Source organism: Siniperca chuatsi, linkage group LG4 (assembly GCF_020085105.1).
Source record: "Siniperca chuatsi isolate FFG_IHB_CAS linkage group LG4, ASM2008510v1, whole genome shotgun sequence".
Classification (NCBI taxonomy): domain Eukaryota; kingdom Metazoa; phylum Chordata; class Actinopteri; order Centrarchiformes; family Sinipercidae; genus Siniperca; species Siniperca chuatsi.
In genome coordinates, this window is record NC_058045.1 from 15,413,372 (window position 1) to 15,427,335 (window position 13,964).

A 13,964-nucleotide genomic window follows, 5' to 3' on the forward strand; every position below is an offset into this window, starting at 1 on the left:
CTTAAAATATTGACTGGCACAAGGAGCTGACGGAAAAAGGTCAGCAAATGGGTGACTTGAGCCGAGGTAATGTCCGGTACAACACCATCACAGACAGACAGACTATGGCCACAAAAATTAAAGTTTAATGAAGACTTTCACCTAAAAATTGTTTTTTTTTTCCAGAGGAGCAGATTTTCACCCAGATGTATGTCCCTAATCATCCAAAAGCTGATTATACAGTACAGTACAGTACAGTAAACTACGTCCTCTTGCGATATTGACTGATCAGAAAAGGCTTCCAGTAACAGAAAATTAAAATTAGAATTGAGAGGGAGCGCAAGAGAGCTGCTGATTATGCACCAGTGTCCTTCTAAGCAACCGGCAGCAGCAGATGGCCGCCCATGGCCGAGTCTGGTTCTGCCCAAGGTTTCTGCCTCTTAAAAGGACGTTTTTCCTTGCCACTGTCGCCAATTGCTTGCTCATGGTAGGAATTGTTGGGTCTAGACCTGCTCTGTAAATGCAATGAGATAACTTCTGTTATGAACTGGTGTTATATAAATAAAACTGAATTGAAAATTGAACTGAATTCAAATTATATTAGTTTAATAACTTTTCAAAAATAATTCATACATTTTTAACTGATACTATATTTTGACAGGCTGTGGATTAAAATCCACCTTTGCTGGAGAAAATCCTGCTACAACCACAAATGCACCCTAACTTTATTTTCTTTTCACCACTCCTACAGCCTCAGTAAATAATAAAACAGAGAGAAACTGCATGTTGTATATTTTTCCACAGGGGAATCACCAGAAGTACTGTGAAGAGAGCAGAGTAGCACGTAGGATGTGTGGATACCAAACAGGTTGTTACCTCTCCTCTGCTGTGGGCTGACATGGGAGAGGCTGACCATATGGAGGAAGTCTTTTTTCTCCTCCAGTTCGGGGGTGCTGTCCATCTGCTCGGCAGAGTACGGGGTAGTTAAGGGAGTTGTAGGTGTGGAAGGTGAAGAGGCCTTTCTCTTGCCCTGCACAGCCGGCGGAGAGAGGCTACGCTCTCTCATCATCCTCCTCCTCTTCCTCCTCTTCCGTGCCAGAACCTCATCGCGATTGGCCAGTGTGGTCAGACCACACACGCGCAGAAAATCCACTTTCTTTGGAGAGAGAAATTTGGGCAAGTGAATCACCAGAAATGTTCAAACCTTATATGTATATATGAGTCTGTCTACATTCATGTACCTCGGAGGACGCGTCCAGTTTGAGTGGGGGCTGTTCTGTCACTCTCCTCAAATGGGCTTTCACCTCCTCTTCATCACTCTCATCATATGACTCGTCCAGGTCATAGTAAAAACCTGGTAAGAGAGAAATTATCTATATCTTTCATTATAATGAAATAGCAAGTCTATGGGTTAGTTTTAATGGCACAAGCGACTGTAATCCCTGTAGTCATCTCTTCTGCCTAGCACTTCCCCTCCTGCTCATAAATCTACCCTCTTTCCACATCCATGCCTCCTCTTTATCCTTCATCATCCTCCTCACCTCCCTCTCTGGCCTCCCTCCTCCTCTTCTCCTCCAGGTCCAGCTTGCTGAACAGCCGGCGGTGCTGCTGGAGAACCTCGTCGTACACCAGCATGCTGTCGAGCGGCTGACTCTGTCGCTCCCTCAACAGAGACGGAGAGGCTGCCTGGCACCACCACCCCGGGTCAGTGCAGGTACCGGGAATCGGCAGAGCCACACAGGATCTCTGGTGGAGGCTATTGATGTGGTGCCGCTGATAGAGGCTCTGGATGGCTCTGTCCTGCTCTGCCTTGTTCCAGGAACCTGCATCCTGTAAGCCAGCCCCCCTCAGTGAGGTGTACCTCTCTGTGCCTTCTGCCCTCCTCCTGCCTCCTTCTTCCAGCTTCTCCCCCCAGCTCAGTGGGGGTCTGTCGGCTCTGGTCAGTCCTGGAGGTGGCCGACTTGGCGGCGTAGGAGGGTTAAGTGTTCTGCGGGAGTCTGCAGGGGTGTCAACAAGGGAGGCTGGGTTCCACAGTGTAGTCGGAGGGGCAGGAGCATGATGGGGACCTTTGGGGGAGATGAGGGGCGGTGGAGAGCCGAGGCAGGGGGGAATATCTTTGCTGCCTGGGTTGTGATGGACTGAATTGGTTCTGTTTAGGAAAATAAAAAGCAAAATAAAATTCCATTTAGATTCTCACCACAGTGAGTGACATTGCAGAAGTATAAATCATTTTCTAAAGCTCATTCTTTTGGAATTTTCACCTGTGGCTGTCTCTTCTTGGCTCGACACCTTTCCCAGGTGACCTGAGGCCCATCTCCAGTGGACCCTCCCTTTCCTGCCCTTGCCCTCGTTGTCGTGTTAACCACGGCGCCTCACTGGCCCTCTGAGTCATCATAGCAGCTGCCAGAGCACCATGGATCCCCCCAGCAGCAGCAGCAGCAGCAGCATGATGCTTCCCCAGGTGAGAAGGCACCAGGCTGGGCACTGGGTGGGGGATAGAGCCCCTGGAGGAGTGAAGGCCAGGCTGCAGGGACAGAGGTTTGGGTGCTGGGAAACCTAGGTGCTCTGAGTCCTTGGTTTTATCTGGAGAAACAGTGGGGTTTGGAAACCATGAATAAGTTCTTAGACGTATCATGCCGACAGCATTATGTCTGTATGGACATTTGAATGAACAGCAAAACATCTTCAACTATTATATAATATTTAGAGATTTATTCAGACATCATTCTGCATCTTACACTGCAGTTTTGACAATGTTGAACAAGATGATGGATCACCAATAAAAGTTTATTTAAATAATTTTATATTTATTATTATAATTACAGCCTCACCAGTTGGATGGTAAGAAATTTTAATATTTTCTTAAAGGTGGCACTATGATCAGGTACATAGTACATAGCACCCAAAAGAACGCAAAAGGCACATTAACTAACATTCAATATCCACATAGTATACCTTCACTGACCTACAATGGTAAAGGTCATGGGGTCACTGTAAGCAGAAGCATTTCTAGTCTGCTTAGATTAGATTATCAGATATCTTGTGTGCACAGTTGACATTTTGGTCTGAGGGTTACAACAGAGGAAAAGTCTGAAAAGCAGGTTTCATGTTACATTTAAATTTGCCCAAAAGATTATGATATATGCTGGCATACAAATGGAAATTCTGGCGTAATGGTTACGCTAGAGGAGAGGTCGGGGTGTCACCATAATCATAAGTCATTTCATTTTCTAACCAAAATCGGCATCCTTAGGCCTCACAGTAGCAGGACAAAAATGTTATGATTTGCAACTATTAAAACATTTAAACTACTGAAGCTCAAAACTATGTAAATGGCCTTCTGAGTTTCTCTCTTCTTCTTTGATTTCAATTGAGTAAAAATGTAACTGTTTCCTCATTTGGGTAACAGAAACAAGGTACATGTTATGTCCTGTGTAGTGTGTGTGTTTCTGTGTACCTACCCTTTGTTAACAGTTTCAGGAAGCCCAGACCAATTAACTACCACCTACAAAAGGCCCTTCCTCCACCTCTTCTCTCTCTGAGCTAGCAGACTCTCTCCCCAGACTACATTGTTTGTTCTTTTTAATTAATTTACTTAATAAACTAAAATTTGGTTTATCCAACTTTTTTTCCTCCTTCATGTTGCATCCCCCCAAGTCGGGTTGTAACACACAGAATGCCAGTATCTGGTTGTGTATGTGTGTGCATGTGTGTGCACATACATGAGTGCACTTGTGTGGTCTGTGTGTGTGTGTGTGCATGTTCGTGTGTAGGTACCCAGTCTGTTCGGGGTCAGCCTCTCCCCTGGCCTGGCCCTGTCCTCTGGTGGTGCCCTCCGAGCCTGCAGCTCAGCCAGGTAGTGGCTCTCCGCCGCTCTGACCATCTGCTGCTGTCTCTCCCTCTGCCTCTCCTTCTGTCTGTCCAGCTCTCTCTCCCGCTCTCTCCCCCTCTCCTCCTCCCTCTCTCTCTCCCTGTCCCGTTCCCGCTCTCGTTCCAGCCCTGCCTCGCGCTCCCTTTCTTTCTCTCGTTCACGCTCTTGCTGTCTCTCTCGCTGGCGGAGCTCATTCTCCATCTGTAGCCTGTGGGGGAGGTTGACAAGTATGCACACACACACACACACGCACACAGGGGGAGAAGGTGAGAGATGCAACACCCAACATGAGGCAGATATTAACCACACACTGATGAACCTCACACAAACATTTCTGCTCAAACATTTACACACTCGCAGAAACACACACAAATATGCACACACACTATCCACTTACCACGAGGAAAATAATCCATACACAGCATGACTGAGCAAGAGCAGATGAACACTTAATAGGTATCCACAGGAAAAGGACACACACACACACACACACAACAGAACACATTCACCAGCAATCAATAGCACACAAACAAACCTACAGGATACGCAGGAGCCATTGCAGAACCAGACGATAAATACCATCCATTTCAAACACAAACATTTCCACTGCGCAATATGCCACAGGGAAACAATGTGTATTGTGAAACTGAGAAAAGAGCTAAAAGTACTGAAACTAATAGAGATGCATGTGTACAAGTATGCAGTGTGTGTGTGTGTGTGTGTGTGTGAAGGGCAGTGCATGTGATGAGTGTATAGGAGGCACTGTGGGGTGTGTGCTAAAAATATCACACACTCAGCAACCTGTGCCTACCCTGCAGAGAGAGATTACACAGCCCTGCAGACAGAGAGAGAGAGAGAGAGAGAGAGAGAGATAAGAAGGAAAGAGTGTGCATACATGTATGTGTGTGTGTTACCTCTCAGCCAGCGCTGTGTGGTTTAGTTCTCCGGGGTAGCGGCCTCCAGGCATGTGCAAGTGGAGGGCAGAGGGGTGGAGAGGAGGGAAGGCGCCCCCTGCAGGCACAGAGTAGAACTGCGATCGCAGTGCAGAAAGACACAGAGACTCCTCCATCCTGTGACAGACAGACGGAGGCAAACCAGTCAGACTATATCTGCACAGGTGAAGTGTGGAAAGGTGGAAGATTATTTGATATATAAAGGTAACATCGCAGCAGAGACGTTGTAGTAGGTATTATAGGGTAATGAACAGGTACAGAAATATGAAATCTGAAAGAGGTAAGCAGATTAGGTAGAAAGTTTTAAAGAAGTTCTCCTGTTTTTTAGGAGCATGGAACATTTTTTCATTCAGTCCAGTGTTGCATTCTAACATAAAGTAGAGACGACAACATGCCAGTTGATCCCCTGTGGACATGAGCTTTTCACCTCTGCTTTTGATAAAATTGTCTTATCAAAAACACTTTGTATTACGCTGTGTATGAACTGTGCTATTCAAATAATGTTTGAATGCTTGCCTTGCTGTCTACTGTATGCGGTAACTGTTTTAATATGTACACTGACTAAACAATCTCCTAAAAACTGTGTATTCTTTTAAAAACTGAAATGGACAGTGAACACGGGTAGGGTGGTAGGAGTCTATCTACAAGATGATGGGTTGGTTTAGCACCGGTAGTATTGCCTTTGTAAAAAGAGCAGCATAGTTTAGCATTTGTACCCAAACGTTCCCAAAATTCCCCTCAGATTTCACCTTAAAAACTTTGGTTAGATAAAACATAGTTCCATGCTGTTTAACAAGATCACCAGCACTTAATTTAAGCTACAACACTTCTGAGAGAAATATTCAAACCAAAGATGTAATTTTTTACGGCTTTCAATCAAATGGAAATGTCTTCATGTCTTGTCTTGATTAGAATTGAAACAGAAATTCTGTGGGTGACTAGATAACATGAGTTTATTAAGGATTGAGAGTTTAAAGTTGTGTTGTTACCTTGGTAAGGACAGCGGGTGGTGCAAGTAGGCAGGATGATAATAAGCAGCAGCAGCTGCGGCATGGGCTGCAGCCGCAGGGTCGAGACTTAGGGGTAGAGAGGTCAGTCGGAGGTCATCTGAGGTGGCAAAGGGCCGGAGCGCTCTCAGGTATTCCTCTGGGACAGCACCCGAGGGAACCACAGGGTGCATCTGCCCGGGCAAACTGCACAATGATTGCAAACTGGCATTAATCAATTAATTAAAAATGTTTCATGTGGTTTCAAATAGGTTCTGTATGAAGATTTTTTAGGGGTTATAATCAAAAACAATTACTTTCTATACAAATACATACAATCCATCTATGAGTGTGTGTTGCACTTACCTGAGGCTCTGTATTCTGGGGTCTTGCATGACAGAGCTGGGGGTGAGGCCAAAGGGGTGAGCCAGGGGGTGAGGTGAGGGGGTGGGCAGAGTCCTCTTATCTTGTTGTGGCTGGGTGCTCTCAGCACCCACTCGCTCCCTACTGAGTCCCTCAACACTCAGCTCAACCTGACAGGGAGACAGACAGACAGACAGACAGACAGTGTGAGAGCTGACATTCCTATGTATATCCATGGGGTTTGAGTGAGTGCTAGATTGAAATGTGAACAGAAAAAAGTTCAGGAAAAAAGGAGAGGGAAATGAGAAGGAACGACTGGGTAAAATCCCCCCAAGCTTCACCCAGAGGTGCAGCAGAGTGGAAAAGTGGGTCTGATATGTCATAACAGGTCAAGATCAAAGTGGAAAGATGATCTTAATATCTGTCCAACTGCTCTCTCCTTCATCGCTCACTCTCTCTCTCTCTCTCTCTCTCTCTAAGAGCTTCCCACTCAGGATGTGGTCGCCACAAAGTTGCATTTGATCTTTGATTGATTATAGTAAAATTCCGACCTTCAAATCGTCACCATGACAAAAGCAGTCATGGAAAAAAAATAATAATAATTACAAAAGGATGTTTCCCAAACTTGCATATTACATTACAGTAAATACACAGTTGGCAAGGATGCATACCATGTGACTGTGTTCTGGGCTTGGATCTGTCCCAGTTTGCTTAATATGTCCTGTGTCATTATTCTACTCTTTCTCCAAAAATCTCAACTAAAGATGCAAAATGCCAAAAGAAAATTTTAAAGAGTGTCTACAGCCATGTGAGACTACTTAGGCACAGCTGTGCTTTGAGCTACATGCTAACATCAGAATGCTAACATGCTCGCAAAGACAATACTAACATGCTGATGTTTAGCAGGTATAATGTTTACCATGTTCATCATCATAGTTTATCATGTTAGGTTTTGACAGTTTGATGTTGACAAGCACTGGGACTATTTCTTTAATAGAGGGAGCAACAGCAGGGCGGATAAAGGAGACAGACAGAGGCAGACGACTCATCTGTGCGGAGAGAAAGCACGAGAGAGAGAGAGAAATGAGAAAAGGGAGAAACCAGCAAGACGGGAACAAAAAGTACAGATATACAGAGCGAGAACAGCAGATGTCTTGTCTCAAACTTGTCTGGAACACCAGCAGGTACGACGGTTTGATAAACGTTTGTCTTACCTGTCGTCCGTCGGCCCTCCACAGGGCCTAAATGCTAACATTTACTTATTAGGACTAAACACCAAGTACAGCTGAGGCTGATTGTCATTAGTTTTGCAGGTATTTGGCCATAAACCAAAGTTTGGGACAAATTAAAATTTTGACTTGATGATGGCACTAGATGAAAAGTCAGGGGAACACCAAAGTCGTTAAGATTCAACTTCTGGGCATCATGAATTTGTCTTTAACACTGGGACCAAGACAACATAGTGGAAAAAGTCTTTGTGGACACTGATTTTTCCAGTATAAAGAAGAAATAGCTGCCAGGAAAGCTTTGGCTACAGTATGTTCATGAGAAGAAAACATACATTTCCACTATAATGTCAGATCTTGTTGCTAGAGGCAGCAGTGCAGGTCAGACAGACCGCAGACAAACCACAAACAAATGACCTCTGCCAGCAACACCGATCTGCTACCTTAGTTTTGTAACGCTTGACTTGCAGTGAAATATCTGTGCTTTGAATATGTTTGAATACTTTTGAATGTGTCACTCATGGAAAGCAGATTCAAAGCAGTGATGAGTCCTCTCTCTCTCTATCATTCAGCGATCTTCATTGGTTCAAAATGAGAAGGGGAGACGACACACGGAGGGTCTGGAGAGCAGCCGTCACATTCCTTGACCTCTGACCCCACAGACAGCCAACGGCCTTCACAGATGTAGCAATAAACACAACTAAATAGTCTTTTTCATTTGCTTAAATCGTCCAACCCTGGGTCTTTCTGTGTTCTAGGACAAGCTGTGCACAGTAAGGACAAATACTGAATCTACGCAAAGCTTTAGAGCCCTCTCTCTGTTACTCTCCTGCTCATTCTTACTCTCCCTCCCCTCCTTTCTTCACATCCTATTCTCTATTTTCCTGTCTCCCTCCCTCCCTCCCTCCTTCTTTCTCTCTGAATGTCTGAATGGGAGCCCCAGGCAGGCAGAGCCACAGAGTGGTCTTTGTGAAGGGGGAGAAAGGCAGCTCTGATCCAGGGGGAAGTGGCTACTGTGGGGGCTAACCCCTGCATTGTGTGAGGGGGCCTGGTTCCTCGCCCCACCTTCACTCACACACCCACAAGCAAACACATCCACAGACATGCACACACATACACGGGTCCCTCTTCACATCCTTAGCCTTTTGTGGTGAAGGGTCAAGTACACACACACACATAAGCGCACGCATACACATACACACACAAACACTGCAGGAAGCTGAACACAATAGGTGCCAGTCTCTGTAGCCGCCAGTGTTTCTTTACAAACCCCTCATGTGTTGCTGAAAAAAACATGGAGTGATTAGCGAGAGGAAGAGGGGCTGAGGCAGAGGGGTGAAAGCATGAAAATGAAAGAATGAGACAAGACAGAGAAGAGTGGGGGGATAGAAAGAAAGAAATGGAGGGATGACTGGTTTTGACAGTTTGATGTTGACAAGCACTGGGACTATTTCTTTAATAGAGGGAGCAACAGCAGGGCGGATAAAGGAGACAGACAGAGGCAGACGACTCATCTGTGCGGAGAGAAAGCACGAGAGAGAGAGAGAAATGAGAAAAGGGAGAAACCAGCAAGACGGGAACAAAAAGTACAGATATACAGAGCGAGAACAGCAGATGTCTTGTCTCAAACTTGTCTGGAACACCAGCAGGTACGACGGTTTGATAAACGTTTGTCTTACCTGTCGTCCGTCGGCCCTCCACAGGCCGTTGCTGGTCTTGGTGGGGGCAATGGTGACTACTGGAGGGGTGCTGGGGACACCGTGGCCCCTGGTCTGGCCCAGGAGGGGCCCTAATGAGCCCCGCTTAGGGGTGTTGACTGGCGAGCTGTGGCTGGTGGCCGGCGAAGAGACTGGAGACGATTCACCGCTGACGGCAGAACCTTTCCCAGGGGAAAGACGGGGTTAATGACAGCGGGAGAGACAGGAATAAACTGCAGCTATCAGACAGCTGATCAGATTAAAAAGATTTCAGGATCAAACAATCCCCCCATGACATAATACAGATGGTACACGAAAAAGAGAAACTAACTTTTTTGTCAGTGTGCTGGCCTGCGACGAGGTAAACAGTGATTCAATCATTTTGATGAAAAGCATTCTGGCAAAAATGTGAAAGTGTTAAAAGACACACAAGGTAGAAGAGATTAGGAAAATGGTACAAGATGAAAGTGTGTGTGTGTGTGTGTGTGTGTGTGTGTGTGTGTGTGTGACACTGATGCAAAAAGACAAATATATAGAGATATAAGAGAGAACGAATGGAAGATGTCGTAAGCAGAAGTGCTAAAAAAGAGGCTGGAGTGTGACATGGCGAAGGGGGTGGTGTTAAATGTGATAAAGAGAGAGTATGTGTGTGTTGTCTGTAACATTGACTCTACCGTTACTCTACTAACACTAACTAATCAGTAGACTCACACAGAAAACACAAACACATTCAGAGAAGGTAAGAAGAAGGAAATAATGAGATGGTGAGAAAGTGGAAGCTCATGTAGAGCCTTAGATAGTAAAAAGGGAGTCCAGGGAGAGAACAAGAGAGAGAGAGAATGAGATGGTGAGAGAGAGAGAGAGCTTGTTATAATTGACTGTAATTAGATTCTCATTATTAGGAGATGAATGGAAACGGATGAAGGAAGAGGCAGAGAGGGAGAGGTCAGAATAGGTCAGCTCTTATTCAACACCTTCATTAGGACACCAATGAGCTGAGTGAGGACACACACACACACACACACACACACAGATAAACCAAAGAGCTACCAGGCAGTAAAACGTTTCACATTATTCCACAAAACACAACCTTGGTCTGTGAAATGATCTAGTTACACAGTTATTAGCACTATGTTGCAATACACTGCCCAATTTTCTCTAATTAATACCTCGTTCACATCTTAAAGGAACAGTTTGACCTTTTGGGAAATACGCTTATTTGCTTTCTGGCTTTCAGAGTTAGATGAGGAGATTGATGCCACTCTCATGTCTGTACGGTAAACATGAAGCTACCACCGGCAGCCAGTTAGCTTAGCTTAGCATAAAGACACAGGGGGAAACAGCTAGCCTAGCCAGCACCTCTAAAGCTCACTGATTAACATGTTATATCCCGTTTCTTTAATCTGTACAAAAGTGTAAAAATTACAAACTGGGGTTTAACAGGGGCATAAGCTTGTACCCTTTTCTCCATATGAAAAGGTAATAAGCAAATTTCCTAAAATAATTTAATATTTATAATTTAGTTGTTATGAAAAAATGAATGAAAATCTTTTTGGGTGTGACCAAGAAAGAAGAGTCTGAAGAGCTGTATGTGTGTATGTGTGTGTGTGTGTGTGTGTGTGTTTGTTAGTTCAGGACCATGTTAGATCTCCAGGGCCTGGAGCCGCTGGAGCTCTGGGTTTCAAAGAGGTTAGATCACCACTCACCTCTGGGATCCTCAGCCTGTTTAGCCAGTTTACGCAGGGCAGCAGCGAATCCGGAGTTTGCAGATTGGGCAACTGCGTTCCCATTGGTTAGTGGGCTGAGGGGACTGATGGTAGCCGTGGTGCGAGTTGCTGTGGAGATCATTCCTAATGATGGTGATTTATTGGACTCATGGTTCATACCTGAGGAGGAAAGTGGGAAGACATATGTGAGGGGCTTTGATATATGGAGAAATTGTACCAGGAAGTTTTTAAATAACACACAGACAATCCAGTTAGTAAAAGTGTGTCATTCTTTTGTCAACTGGGGAATTCGATTCCCACCTTTTTCTAAAAGAAGAAAATTCAGCTTTGAATCATTTTGTAAGAAAAAGCATTGGTTTTTTAACACAGTTGGTATCTCATTTATCTTGAATGAATGAACCTCATCATACATAAGTGCTCAGAGAAAATGGACAAGTGTTTGCGTGCGTGTGTGTGTGTGTGTTTCTGCCTTTGTGTCTGGATATCATAGTGAGCGCATATGCGTGGGTCAGCTCCGCTAGAGATAGAGTGAAGGGAGTAGAGCTGTGTCAAATAGAGCGGTGACCCTAATAGCAAATCACACACATGAGTGCACACATGTCCATTTCCTCAAGGGAGCCAGCCAACACATCTTAAGACCTCGGGAGTGTCTACACACAAACATTATTAAGTATCATCACTGCAGTTTTACACTCTCACAGATGGAAGCATGTACACACACGAATAAGCACACACAGCCACGCACACAGATGACAAGCAAACCCATCGATCTACTGAATAGTGGACACACTTAGAGTGTGTTAGAGTAACCTTTGTCTTCACCCTCTACCCTCTTACTGACCCACTAATGTTAATTACAGCTGGAATTAGCCAGCAGCCCCCTTGCCTGCTACAGCAATGACCTCATTACCACTACAACACACACAACCACCTTTCAAACATGCATACACACACACACACATATGCCACAGGAAGGGCAAACAAACAACCAAAGCAGAAAACACACTCATGAAAAATTCATACGTGCACATTGAACGCCATTAGAGTGTTCTGCTCATCACACGGATGATTTTGAAAGAAGTGAAAGAATAAAGGGTGGTCAGATCTCAAGAGTTTGTTCATTGGAAGTATCATAAATCTCATATTCACAGACTTTGAGATGTCTACCTTCTACCTGCCAGCTTTCACACATGTGAGCAAAAACAGGCAGAGGAAGTTGTGGAGCGATAAACAGAGTGAGAGAAGAGAGATATATGAAGGGGAGAGTGAGGAAAAACACAGAGAGGGGGGAGAAAAATGAACAAAAGCCAAGAAAGTGAACATGAACTGAAGATTGACAGAGGTTGCTATAGGAAATCATGTAAACCATCATATCTGTACATTTCTTCTGCATGTTTTGAAAATTTAAAAACCATTAGAGTGAAATATTATCAAAGTTTTAAAAAAAAGCTATTCCAGGTTGATGAAAAGCTTCCTTTCCTCAGTTTGTTACCAGCTGCCACAAAGCCACACATATAACAAATAACCTGCCAACCTACACCTAACTGCTCTGAATGACATATCTAATGTGTAATGTGTACAATTAACATGCATGCAGCTTCTGACATGTATGAAGTATTAATATATCAGAAGACAATAGCATAAACAATATGTATGATTAATGTTCACTGTTCTTTTCTATTAAAACCTGTTTCTAGTATAATTTCATTCATGTTCTTTATTCACTTTATTCCTTTATTTCTTTGGCTACACTTATGTATTTACATGTCATGCCAATAAAGCAAATTGAAACTGAAACAGACAGAAAGGAAAAGAGAGATGAAGAGAGTAAAAGCTCAGTTCCTGACAGGCTCTGTGTGTGTGTGTGTGTGTGTGTGTCTCTCTCCGTCTCTGCTGAGCCCAGCAGTCAAGGGAGAGATGATAAGACAGTTTCTATCGACTCTTTCTCTCCCTCCTTCCTCTCTACTCACTCACTCTTTCCTTCCCGTCTCTCTCTCTCTCTCTCTCTCTCTCTCTCTCTCTCTCTCGCTCTCGCTCTCGTTTATCTCAGCGTACTGGAGCTTATTTAACAAAAGCCAACACACATAATCACCTCTCTGTTTCTTGCTTTCTTTCTTCCTTTTTTCTACAATCTTTTCTTTACAGGCTATTCCTCTGATATTTATCCATATCATTCACAAAGACACACACACATGCTAACATATGCATGTGCACATAATTCAAACATGCAAAAAGACACACTCACCCTCCCGCTCACTGTTCTCCTCCTGCTCGTCGTCTTTCTGCTCCTCTGTGAGACTCTTTCTCTCTCTCCCTCTCAGCCTTGCAGCTGCTACGTGGTCACGTGACCTCTTTTCTATCCACATCCCCCCTCCTCCTTCCCCTGTCCATCCACCCCCCCCTTCCCCTCCCTCTCCATCTATCACCCTCTCCATCCTACCTCCTCCTCTTCGCTGTCACTTTTTATCTTTCCATTTTCTCTCTTTAGTTGTCCCTTCTCTCTCTCTTTCTCAAACTGTGCTCTCTGTCGTTTTCTTTTCTGTCTTCATTCTTCATCCTTCCTCCCTTTGGCTTGCACTCCTGGGGGTAGAAAGAGGAGAAGGAGGTGGAGGGTTTATGGTGATGACGGGGAGGGTGGGTGTGTGGTTTGAGCTTTGTGTGTGTGTGTGTGTGTGTGGCAGAGGGTAGTGTTAACCCTCCATCCATCACTCTGTCTCTCTGCTAGTCAGCTCTGTCTGCTTTGGGTACAGGGGTGAGGTGGGGGAGGGGAGGTTCACCCTTCACCTCTGACCTCTGCTTCCCTGGACAGCACAGGGTTGGAGGGTGAAACACTCAACAGTCCTAAATACAAATTAAGACATGTAACTCCCTCTAGCAATCTTTTTTAAAAGTGATGACTGAATGAACAAACACAGCTAAAAGGCCATGCTAGCAGCCCCATGAGGCTGTAATGCTCACTGCACACCAGAAAACTGTTGGATGGATGAAAAATGGAGAGACAACTTTGCTATTCATATCAACATTAGGGAGAAAAAAAATTTGGGCTGAGGATTGTGCCAGTGGAAAGGACACGTTGTTACCAAAAACAAAAGGGTTTATCCTGCAGTGGCCATTATAGGACATCTCAGCTTGTCAGGCTCGACACTTCATTTTCTGCTGTTT

At 44.6% G+C, this 13,964-nt stretch overlaps 1 protein-coding gene across 5 annotated transcripts in view; it reads right to left on the bottom strand.

The window, feature by feature from the left end:
* The window catches only part of LOC122875025 (genetic suppressor element 1-like), a 38,097-nt gene that overhangs the window by 3,999 nt on the left and 20,134 nt on the right, over positions 1 to 13,964 (bottom strand). For 4 of the 5 annotated variants that reach the window (XM_044193713.1, XM_044193714.1, XM_044193718.1 and 1 more), the window contains 10 exons: positions 10,782 to 10,961; positions 9,058 to 9,257; positions 6,156 to 6,322; positions 5,793 to 5,996; positions 4,765 to 4,920; positions 3,757 to 4,058; positions 2,241 to 2,562; positions 1,521 to 2,128; positions 1,221 to 1,333; positions 856 to 1,135 (listed from right to left, as the gene is read on the bottom strand). In XM_044193713.1, coding sequence (XP_044049648.1) covers positions 856 to 1,135; positions 1,221 to 1,333; positions 1,521 to 2,128; positions 2,241 to 2,562; positions 3,757 to 4,058; positions 4,765 to 4,920; positions 5,793 to 5,996; positions 6,156 to 6,322; positions 9,058 to 9,257; positions 10,782 to 10,961 — 2,532 coding nt within the window. Of the gene's footprint in view, positions 1 to 855; positions 1,136 to 1,220; positions 1,334 to 1,520; positions 2,129 to 2,240; positions 2,563 to 3,756; positions 4,059 to 4,764; positions 4,921 to 5,792; positions 5,997 to 6,155; positions 6,323 to 9,057; positions 9,258 to 10,781; positions 10,962 to 13,047; positions 13,253 to 13,964 lie in introns of those variants that run through there. The other variant, XM_044193712.1, reaches the window with a different exon arrangement.